Here is a 12,296-nt window from a genome sequence, read left to right as displayed (position 1 = left end):
TTAGTTATTTCACTTTTGTTTGGGGTTTTTTTTTTCCTCCGATTGGGAAGCTTTTGCATATGTGATTAGAAGGTGAGTTTATTTTAGGAGTGTGATCGTTGATGAAATAATTTAGCTTAATTTTAGATTGTACAAATATTCAATCTGCTTTTCATTTTATTTTGGAAGAAACAACGTGTTGCATTATTCATTATTCATGGGAGTTGCTCGAGGAACAAGGATATACAGAAGAGAAGTTGCTCGAGGATATTGCTGGAGTTGGTGGTATGTCTGAGATTTCCCAAATGTATGTTTATCAAAGTCTTACATTGGATGAGAAATCTGCTCGAGCTTTTCACAAGTGCCCGATGGAGAAAAGAAAAGTTTGGTTGTTGATAAAATTTGGTCCCACTATGTTTGATGTGCAGGGTTTTTTGGACTTCGAAATTAGTTTTATGTAATTTCTGCATTTATTTTGTTTTTTTGAACCTTGTTGTTCTTAATCTTTTTTTATAAGAAAATTATTAAAATTTGATTTTCTTTAAAAAAAATCGTTTTTAAAAATTGATTTTTAAGTTTGATTTTTTTAAAATTTTATTTTTACATTTCGATTTAAAAAACATAGTTTTTAACAAATTGAAATTCACTATAAACTTATCGAAAACCACTATGTAATTAATGTATTCCATTACAAAAATTCACTACAAACTTATCGCAAACCACTATGTATTAACGTAATCTATTATGCAAATGCATTATAAGCTTATCAAAAACCACTAAGTAATTAACAACGTTTATTACGAAAATTCACTATAAACTTATTGAAAATTTCAGTTTTTTAAAAAATCATTTTTTTTCCAGCAGGTTTACCAAAAAATGAAATCCACTACACATTCGTCAAAATTTATCGACATTCATTATAAAAAAAAAAGATACAAAAAATAACGTAAAATTCACTGTTAAATTGTCGTAATCCACTGTAAAATTAACGTAATTCACTATTCGTTGCCTGAGTTTAAAATTCACTATTCATTGTCTGAATTTGAAATCCACTATTTACTGTAAGTGTAATCCACTATTTACTGACTCGTGAGAATTAGAAATCCACTCTTCGGCGATCTAAAATATACATGGAGACAAGTACAATATCAAATAGAGCTCCGTCCGATTCGCTTTCCTCAAATTTTCGACCCATCAATAGCTCATACAGAACCACTCCAAATTAAAGTTGTACTTGCCATTTTGTTCAATCTCCTTCTTTTGTGCCCATATTCGATCACGTAGAAACAAAACAAAAACTATTAAATACATAAGGATTGAGTAAGCGTACACCATTAATTACAACAATAAATGTATAAAAAAAATAAAAAAAATTCAACTCATACAGTGTTTTTAACTCCAAACACATGAATTACTAATTGAAATATTTAATACCATAAACTCCTATACACAGATTCACAAGAAAAAAATTCAAACACTGATTAAAATAATAGTTTTAAACTCACTGTAAAACATTAACACACAAAACTATAATATGGAGAAACTAGTATATTATTAAACTAATATATATATATATATATATATATATATATATATATATATATATATATATATATATATATATATATATATATATATATATATATATATATATATATATATATATACTACACCACAAAAGGCATTTTCTAACAGCTATTGCCGTTAGAAATAATTTTTCTAACGCCGAAAAACCGTTAGAAAAACGGTGTTAGAAATTTAAGGCGTAAAATTTCTAACGGATATAGCCGTTAGAACAATTAAAAGGACCGTTAGGAAAATAAATTATTCTAACGGGTATATCCGTTAGAAATATCAATCTAACGGTTTCTATTCAAACACTCTCAACGAAATTTCTAACGGTATATATCCATTAGAAAAATTAAAAAAATGGTATAAAAAAATTAGGAGCAGACATATATATATGCCTACTTTTCTTTTCATCTGATTAAAAATTAATACAAACCTTAAAAATAACAGAGTTTAATATATAAAAAAACAGAATATAATAGAATCAAAATCATTCCATTAGAATCGCCATCCGTGAATCTATCTAAGAACAATCATTACAATTACTTCTCCATCATCCTATACCACTCATACATATACTAATCATAAGTCCTTAACATTCATATAACATATATCAAAGGGTGCACACGAAGTACATTAACTTACATACATCTATCTCGAGTCAAATAACGTTTAATAATATCACCATTCAGAAGTTGAAGCTGCAGCCAAGAGTACTTTCTTAATCCATTAGCAAAGTGTCCCACGTCAGATGGTGTTCGGAGTAATTTGACATGAATTGAATTATTCAGGAAAAAAATGTTGAAATAAAAAAACAGAAAACTCCTTCATGCTAAAGTTTAAGAAAACTATACTAAAAAAAATAAATATTATCTTGTTCTATACTTCATTTAGGTAGATACTGAGTACAATGAGAATTTGGAAAATAATTCACTAATACGATAAGATAACGTTAAAGACCTTAACGTGTCAAACACGTACATTTTATTTAATTTTCAGATCTTACATGAGTAGATAATTAAAGAGCAGTTCATGTAAGTCATCTTAGCCCAACTGCCACATTGATTTACCTGAGTTCCTTCCCGGTTTCATTGAAGAAATTTGTCTCCCTATAAGCTCTAAACAACAAACAAAGTACATTGCGACAAAAAACAAATGTAAACCAATACAAAACAAATATCCATTTTAAAGTCAAGTAACCAGATTATATATTAGAAACCATGTTCTTATAACCCACGTATAACCATTTTAAATAACTAGGTTAACAAATCATTTTTCAGAAGAAAAAAGATATCATAATGTAGTTAATAGCATTACCTGTCATAATGTGTTTGAAGATGTTTGTTTCTGCAAATAAACAAAACATAAATTTCAAACTTAATGAAATATAAATGCCATTGCAGACTAAAATATTAGGATTACCTGTGTCATATATAGTTGTGGCTAGGTTTATTCTTAAACACCATATATAGCTGATTACATGAAACAAAATCTCAATCAATTTATTCTATCTAATGGATTTGCTTTTCTGATCCACCATTTTTCCCAAATCCTTTTTGATGTCGTTTCTGATAAATATACAAGAGTGGCAAAGAAATTTTTTTTACAGCCATATATTATGTAATTTAAACAAACTAAGTCACATATTCATACCTTATGTACAAAACTATTGATTGCATTCTTACACCAATACACAAAATTTACATGAGTTTATTAATTACAAAATTCTAAACCCAATAGAAGAACTATGTAAACGAAATAAAACAACAAATTCAATTTTTAGTATCTCATAGGAAAAATACAGTTATGGACCTGCGATAACATTGAATAATATATTTTACTTAGAGAAAAAAAAATTAATCCTTGAGCAACATAAAAATTAATATTGAACAATTACCTTAAATTCTTCATACAATTGTCGTTATGCTGCTAGTGTCATCATTTATCGCTTTCACCGTCATCGTTCTCCGGAGGAAATTGGAAGAGAAAGTGGAAATTCTAAACCCTAACACCTATGCTAATCCATATGTGTCAATACTTAGAAGGAAAATGGTAGTTTGTTCTGCGGTGGCCGTGGTGTTGTTGCGCTGCTGTCCGTCGCCGATGCAGATCTAGGGTTGCCTCCCCCCTTTGAAACTGACATTCTTCATTTACGTTTCTAGGGATGAGAAAACTTGATTTCCTTTCTTTTAATAAAAATGAGAATAATTATTCATTAATTAATTTAATTTAAATGTGATAATATATATGATTTTCTTTCTTTTAATAAGAATAATGATTTATTAATTATTTTAAAAGTGAATAACATATATAAGGTGTATCTAACGTGTTTATTACTAACAAACTTGAACTGTTAGAAATATTTTTTATCTAATAAAAATATATTTATTATTAATAGTAACATATAAGTTATGTTTCTAACGGATACTCACTGTTAGAAATTTCTAACGGCTGATAACCGTTAGAAATTAAAAAATTGTACTGTTAGAAAATACTCATTTTGGTGTAGTGTATATATATATATATATATATATATATATATATATATATATATATATATATATATATATATATATATATATATATATATATATATATATATATATATATATATATATATATTAGCATGAAACATATGAATAACTGATATACAACCACTCTTTTTTTTATTCGAGTACGTCGATCCTCACCGAAATCAGACGATCTTTTTTTCAAAACCACTCTGTGCTTAATCGACCAAGGCAGAAGAATAATATCAAAAGCACTCTAAAGATTATCGTAAATTTATGAACATTCACTATCTATGAACATTCACTATCTAAAAAAATTACCGTAAAATCCACTGAAAGATTATCGTAATTCACTGTAAAATTAACGTATTCCACTATTCACTGTCTGAATTTGAAATCCACTATTCACTGTCTGAATTTGAAATCCACTATTTGTTGTACACGTTACGTTGTCAACCCCCATCTCCACTACTTACTGTCCCGTGAGAATTCGAAAACCACTATTTACTATTTATTGTAAGCGCATCGACACCCCCTTCTCTATTGCTCTCGCCTGCACATCAAATATATATATATATATATATATATATATATATATATATATATATATATATATATATATATATATATATATATATATATATATTTTTTCATAAACAAAACTACAAAAATAATAAAAAAAAAAGTAAAAAAAAAAACTCGAAAAAGCTAAATGCAGGACAAAAAAATGCTAAATGAAGAAGAGTAAATGTTGGATGTAGTTGGACGAAAATTACATATAAAAGGATAATATAATTAGATATGGGATCTAATAAAAGGGCAAATGGCAAAAAGGGACATGACAAGGGACTTAAATGTACATTGGTCCAAAAAAAAAAACAATCTTTCAAATATAACCATCCCTATGTCTTTAGTCAAAATACCCTCCATAATATATTTTTTGTCAATTCCATCCATTAACTCTAACTTCCTTAATAATACACATTGACCCTGAATTTAAACAAATATATCACATTAACCCCAATTTAATAATTTTTGAATTTTTAATAGAAAATAATTGTTTTTCTGAAGAAAAAAAATTCGGCCAGATTCCGGCGTTGACCGGACGGTTTTAATTAATATTACTGTCTTGGCTGCTAAATTACTGTCTGTAGCAGTTATTTAACTGTCGGAGATAGTAATTTAACTGTTAATTAACTTTTTTTTTCTTAAAAAAAATATTTTAATTAATATTACTTTCTTGGCTGCTAAATTACTGTCTCCAACAATTACTTAACTGTCGGAGACATTAATTTAACTGTTAATTGACTCTTTTTTTTTACAAATTTTGTTTTTTCTTAGAAAACATATTTTAATTTATATTACTGTCTTGCCTGCTAAATTACTGTCTCAGACAGTAATATTATTGTTTGGGACAGTAATATTATGAATATTATTTTTCCGAACAGTAATATTACGGTCATATACAGTAATATTACAGTCGAAGACAACGAAAATGCAGACCAAGACGATAAAATTAATTAATACAGTAATATTACTGTCTGAGACAGTTAAGTTACTGTTGGAGACAGTAATTTAGCAGTCAAGACAGTAATATTAATTGCAATAATTTATTAAAGAAAAAACAAAATTTCAAAAAAAAAGTCAATTAACAGTTAAATAATTGCTAGAGACTGTAATTTAGCAGTCAAGATAGTAATATTAATTAAAATATTTTTCTTAAGACTGTCTCCGACAGTTAAATAACTGTTAAAGACATTAATTTAGTAGCCAAGACAATAATATTAATTAAAATATGTTTTAAGAAAAATAAAATCAAATAACATTTAAATCACTATCTCCGAAAGTTAAATAACTGTTGGAGACAGTAATTTAGTAGCCACGACAGTAATATTAATCAAAATATTTTTTTTAAGAAAAAAAAAAGGCAACACCGGAGATCGGCAGTCAAGAGCGGCTGACCTGCGTCTCCGGAGGTGGCGGGTCAAAATAAATTAGGGTCAAAATTGGTTAATTGGTAAAATTGGGCTAAATTGGGGTGTAAATCATAAAATTGGAGTTGAATTGGGTTTTAAGGAATTGAGAGTAATTTTGGTATATATAAAAGGGTTAATCTAAAAAGGCCCCATGACAAGGGCACTTAATTAAAAGAAGGACATCCAACTTTTTTGTCTTCCAAATAAATCCAGCTCATTCAAACTTATTTGCAAATAAGGAAAATCCGTTTATATATAACAAAATTACCTTCAATTCATTAAAACCAAATTTAACTCTAATTTCATGATTTACACTCTAATTTAGCCCAATTAACCAATTTTAACTCTAATTTCAATTTTGACCCGACAGCACCGGAGACCGCCGGTTAGCCGCCGTTGATCGCCGGAGACCGGCGTTGACCCTTTTTTTTTTAACTTTTTTTTTTATGAATTTTTTTTCCGGTAGGTCGACCACCGTTGACCGTCGGGTCTCCGGCGTTGACTTTTTTTTTTTTTTTTCTTAAAAAAAATATTTAAGTCAATATGACAGTCTTAGCTGCTAAATTACTGTCTCCAGCAGTTATTTAACTGTCGGAGACAGTAATTTAACTGTTAATTGACTTTTTTTTCTTATTTTTTTTCAATTAATATTAGGGGTAATGGCAAATAGGCCTATGACAAGGGCACTTAATTAAAAGAGGGACATCCAACTTTTTTGTCTTTCAAATAAATCCAACCCATTCAAACTTATTTGCAAATAAGGAAAATCCTTATATATATATATACCAAAATTACCCCCAATTCATTGAAACCCAATTCAACTCCAATTTCATGATTTACACCCCAATTTAGCCCAATTTCATCAATTAACCAATTTTAACTCTAATTTCAATTTTGACCCCAATTTTAACCCTAATTCTTATCAATTCCTCCCATTATGCTCTAACTTTTTTAATATTACACATTGACCCCGGATTTAAACAAATATATCACATTAACCCCCAAAACGTTTTTTTTTCAGAAAATAATTTTTTTTTCTGAAATATTTTTTTCCGGCCAGATTCCGGCGTTGACAGCCGGAGAGCGCCAATCTCCGGCGTTGACTTTTTTTTTTTTTTTTTTTTTATAATTTTGTTTTTTCTTAAAATTTTTTTTAATTAATATTACTGTCTTGGCTGCTAAATTACTGTCTCCGGCAGTTATTTAACTGTCGGAGATAGTAATTTAACTGTTAATTGATTTTTTTTTTCTTCAAAAATATTTTAATTAATATTACTGTATTCGTTGCTAAATTACAGTCTCCAGCAGTTATTTAACTGTTGGAGACAATGATTTAACTGTTAATTGACTTTTTTATTCTTAAAAAAATATTTTTAATTAATATTACTGTATTCGTTTGCTAAATTACTGTCTCCAGCAGTTATATAACTGTTGGATACAGTGATTTAACTGAATTGACTTTTTTATTCTTAAAAAAAATATTTTTAATTAATATTACTGTATTCGTTTGCTAAATTACTGTCTCCAGCAGTTATTTAACTGTCGGAGACAGTAATTTAACTGTTAATTTACTTCTTTTTTTTTTTCATTTTTTTCTTAAAAAAAATATTTTAATTAATATTACTGCCTTGGATGCTAAATTACTGTCTGCAACAGTAATTAACTGTCTTAGACAATAATATTAATAATATTACTGTTCGGAAAAATAATATTCATAATTTTATTGTCCCAAACAGTAATATTATTGTATGAGACAGTAATTTAGTAGCCAAAACAGTAATATTAATAAATTTTTTTTCTAAGAAAAAAAATTCAAAAAAAAAAAAAGTCAACGCCGGAGACCGGCGGTCAACGATGGTTGACCGGCCGGAAAAAAATTTCAGGAAAAAAAAAGTTTTCGAAAAAAAAAGTCAACGCCGGAATCTGGCCAGAAAAAAAAGTTTTGGGGGTTAATGTGATATATTTGTTTAAATACGGGGTTAATGTGTAATATTAAGAAAGTTAGTGCATAACGGGTGTAATTGATAAGAATTATATTATGGAGGGTATTTTAGACTAAAGACATGGGGAGGGGTTTAATTGAGAGACTGTTTTTTTTGTGGACCAAAATACATTTAAGTCCCATGTGATGGGCCTTTTTGCCATTCGCCCTTAATATTATTGTCTTGGCTGCTAAATTACTGTCTCAAACTGTTATTTAATTGTCGGAGACAGTAATTTAAGTGTTAATTGAACTTTTTTTTTCTTAAAAAAAATATTTTAATTAATATTACTGTCTTCGTTGCTAAATTACTGTCTCCAGCAATTATTTAACCGTCAGAGACAATAATTTAACTGTTAATTGACTTTTTTTCTTAAAAAAACTGTTTTGGCTGCTAGATTACTGTTCTCAGACTGTAATATTACTCTTTGGGACAATAATATTAGTAATATTACTTATCGAAAATATAATATTGATAATATTACTGTCTTGAGCTGGAAATATTTGAAATACAGAAAAATTGGATGTCCATTTTTTAATTAGGTGTCCTTGTCAATGGATTTTTTGAGATTGACCCCCAATAAAATGACTTTATTGAGGGACCAAAAGTGATCTAAAACAAATATGGGGACTAAAATTAATATAGTGAAATAGTATCGGGAAAAAAGTGTAATAACCTTATAGAGCACGAGAAGAATCGACGAACCGACCCTACAGGTGAGGCTATAAAAGGGAAACAAATATGAAAAGAGGAAACCAATAGGGTTTCGGTTTTCTCTACGATCGACTTTGTGTGCGCGAGACAACAGCAGCAGAAGAAGAAGAAGAAGAAGAAGAAGAAGAGAGATAGCTACGGAGATAGGGAGAGAGATGGGTTCGCAATTATTTGTGGGGAAAGAATGTGACTCAGACGACGATGAATGTGTGCGTTCCCCAATCCTCCCCTTTTTTAAATTTCTTTTAATTTCATCTTTTTTGTTTTCTTTTTCTAACAAATAATATAATTAATTATTTAGGGATGTGGCATACGCTATTATGATCGAGATTTCCCTGAAAGATGTAAACCAGGTGGCCTTGAATATTTCCAATCCATGGCCGACCTAGCAATTGATTTCTATAACAAGCAAAACGTATATACTTCTCTCTTTCTTTCTTTCTTTAATTTTTTTTTTTGGGTCGAAATTTAGTGATTAATTGTTGTCTCTGTTTTTTTTTTTTGTTATTTAGTCCAGCAAATACCATGTGGTGGAGCTGATAAAATTTGATGAAGTTACTACTATGGATGTGTATTTGTCTCTGTGCTTTTCCGGCAAGCTTGATGATTCTGATGCTGTACTTTTTCAAGCATCTATGGTTGACGGAGTCGAAGAAGGATTTACAATAACAAATGTTGATATTGTTGATAAATGTACATTTTGACTCCATAGGTTAGTAATCAACTTCTCTCGAACTGTACTTTATATACCCTCTTTCATTGTTCATTTACTTCACATGGTAGGTAATTTTGTCTTTTAACGAGCATCCTATTTTGAGTTCATCGACTTCGTCTATGTTATTGCATCAATCGAGTTTAACAACGAATTAGTTTGTTGCAAACAAATATGACTACCATGCAATGCTCCAATTTCGTTTGCTGGTCCCACTTAGCCTTAGCTTGACCATGTGTTAAATAAATAGTTATTGATGCTCTTTATCTTCTTTAATTAATGATTCGAACCATCAGAAATATTGTTTTTACTTGAAGCTGCATCGACGGATTGTCATAATGTGTTTAAGTTGGATCAAAAGATGTTTAGTTGTAAACACCCCTGCCATTACCAGAGCCCGGGGAGCAAAGTCAAGTCAGTAATGCTGCCTCCGGTATAGTTGGTCAACTCTCTTTTAGAAGAGAACTATTCAATTTAGGTCTCGTTTGGTTGGGGAGATTAGCCATGATTGATTAAATAATTTGACTTTGTTTGATGTTTGGTAAACCTAATAACTTCCTGGTCGACCCTTCAATATTATGTTATCATGCCTTTTAACCTTCCGGAGTCCAATAAAGCAATTGGATTTTCGTTAGATTATTGAATCTTATCTTTGTTAATCCTATCTTGGCAACCAAACGAGTCCACAGTGGACAATATTGTAAAACAATTCTGCCAAAATCTAATGAAATTGACCTAATAAACTATACTTGTTTGGTGGGGAGTATGATTAGATTCATCCAACAATTGTGATTTTGATTGCTAGCTGCCCTTTCGAACCAATTTATGTTGGCCAATTTATATTTTGCTTTTAGTCACATGGAGAATTATCGATCAACTAGTTGCGGTTGTCCACAATACGTTATGTTGGACCTTCGTCCGAGTTATCAGTTTGCAATTTAAATTACTCAATATTTTTTAGGATACATTGTTGTAAAACATCAATAATCTGGTGGATATACTGATACTGCCCACTGCTATAAAAAACAGTGTTTACCTTGATGTTTTTTTTGTTACAATTTTTTTTTGATACTTTAAAAATTTGTAATTCTAGTTTTCTCTATCAGATTGAATAAATTATATTTTGGTTTACTAGCTTTTAACACATGCCTTTTTCCATGTGCAGGTGATTCATGGTTTGAACCACGTTTACGCTTGTGGAATATGAAGTTGTGCTACATTTCAAGTGCTGCAACATGCAATCTTTGTATATTTGCAGTTGAACTACTTTTATGTGTTTTGGCATTTATTATTTCTTATGTTTTTTCTAGACATTCGGAAACAGGATTGTTCCTACTTGAATTTAGTTTCTTTTATATTTTGGATCTACTCTTACCTAATATATCGTAGTGAAACGATGTTTTTTCGAGAATAGATAGATCTATTTAAGCAAAATGATGTTTTCCCAAACATCGATATGCCCTTTCTCCTATGCCGGACTTCATCTCAATAGCCAACAAGAGCTCAGAAGTCTTCTGAGAATCATCCAATGATGACACACTATCGACTGTAGGGGTGCTCTCCTCTGCTAAAATTACCGGTCATAAAAAGGAACTGAAATACTATTCATAGTGTAGGTTTTACTGGCTTGCAGTGCAAATTTATTTCATTTGCAACTTTTAAAGAAAAAAAAAATACCGCTTTCTCCAACCCGTTTCGATCCATGTATCGTGCATGAGCATTTTGTATTATCTAGCACGACATGGATAGAAGTTCGTCCAATGAAGCACGAAATAGTGTTTCGGTAACCATACATTTTTTTTTTTTGTATTTCACGTAAATTTTCACGAAACTCAAGCTTGTGTTTCATGTAGTTTTACACGAAACACAAGCTTGAGTTAAATTTACGTGAAATCACTAAAAAAAAATTAATTACTTCATTTTTTTACACTCAAATAAATACAAAAGAATAACAACAAACTTAAGTAAACTGAAATTCAATTACAAGTACAAATTACAATAAGGCTATATTTCGTAAACTACGGGCCAGATTTTAATATATTAACGATATACCCATATTTATAAGACATTGATTGCATAGTATTTATCACAAAAAATATATATTGCGTAGAAAAATCTACAACCAAACTACAAAAGTTATATGCAATGTTTTGAAACCCGGACCGGACCGGCCGGTCCGACCGGTTTAACCGCGAACCGCCGCCACGTCCGGTCCGGTTGGATGTAAAAACCCAAAAATGCTTAAAAACCGGGTCAGGTGATGAAGAACCGGAAAACCCACGGTTGAACCGCCGACCCAGAACCAGAAAAAACCCGGTTTTTCATCAAAACATGGGAAACAAAAAAAGATAACTAGAAAATTGATTACCTCTTCACTGGATCTGTTCAAAGCTTGACAAGAAAATTAACAGTGATGTGGTAGTGTCTGGTGGGCGAGTGGAGGAAGAAGGAGAATTAAGAAAGGAAATTTAAAAAAATGGGTAGAGGTCAGGATGTTGAAATAGCGGAGTTGACGGCGGAAATGTTATTTCAATGTAGGGTTTATGCTTTTATTTTTCAAAAATTAATTTAATTTGATTTATTTTTAAATTTGATGTAATTTCTATAATTTGTGCTTTTTTGTGTATTTTTATATTTTATTGGGGTGATTAATAAATAGAATTATGGTCTTTAGATAAATAATAGTATTGAACATAATCATAAATATGTATATAAATAATTTAAAAATATAATAATTACTTTTAAATATATATAAATAATTAAATAAATAAAAAATTAAAAAACCCGGTTGAACCCCGGTTGAACCGGTCCAACCGTGACCCAGTTAGCTGTCCGGTTTGATGTCCGGTCCGGT

At 29.9% G+C, this 12,296-nt stretch overlaps 1 protein-coding gene and 1 long non-coding RNA gene across 2 annotated transcripts; one reads left to right on the top strand and one right to left on the bottom strand.

Moving 5' to 3' along the window:
• Positions 1–2,024: 2,024 nt before the first annotated feature.
• Positions 2,025–3,790, bottom strand: LOC148770150 (uncharacterized). The gene is made up of 2 exons (XR_016031831.1): positions 3,446–3,790; positions 2,025–2,895 (listed from the first exon to the last, which is right to left on the bottom strand). It is a non-coding gene; the product is annotated as an uncharacterized LOC148770150 (long non-coding RNA).
• Positions 3,791–8,779: 4,989 nt separating this feature from the next.
• LOC105969871 (uncharacterized) lies at positions 8,780–10,806 on the top strand. Its single transcript, XM_012994644.2, has 4 exons — positions 8,780–8,939; positions 9,032–9,145; positions 9,243–9,442; positions 10,608–10,806. Exons 1-3 carry the CDS (start codon positions 8,886–8,888, stop codon positions 9,432–9,434), a joined length of 360 nt encoding a protein of 119 aa, XP_012850098.2. The 5' UTR covers positions 8,780–8,885; the 3' UTR covers positions 9,435–9,442; positions 10,608–10,806.
• Positions 10,807–12,296: the final 1,490 nt, after the last annotated feature.

The sequence above is a fragment of the Erythranthe guttata genome, chromosome 6 (assembly GCF_056151865.1).
Source record: "Erythranthe guttata isolate IM_541 chromosome 6, IM_541, whole genome shotgun sequence".
Classification (NCBI taxonomy): domain Eukaryota; kingdom Viridiplantae; phylum Streptophyta; class Magnoliopsida; order Lamiales; family Phrymaceae; genus Erythranthe; species Erythranthe guttata.
The sequence above is the reverse complement of the archived record's forward strand: the minus strand, read 5'-3'. Positions and strand labels throughout refer to the sequence as shown.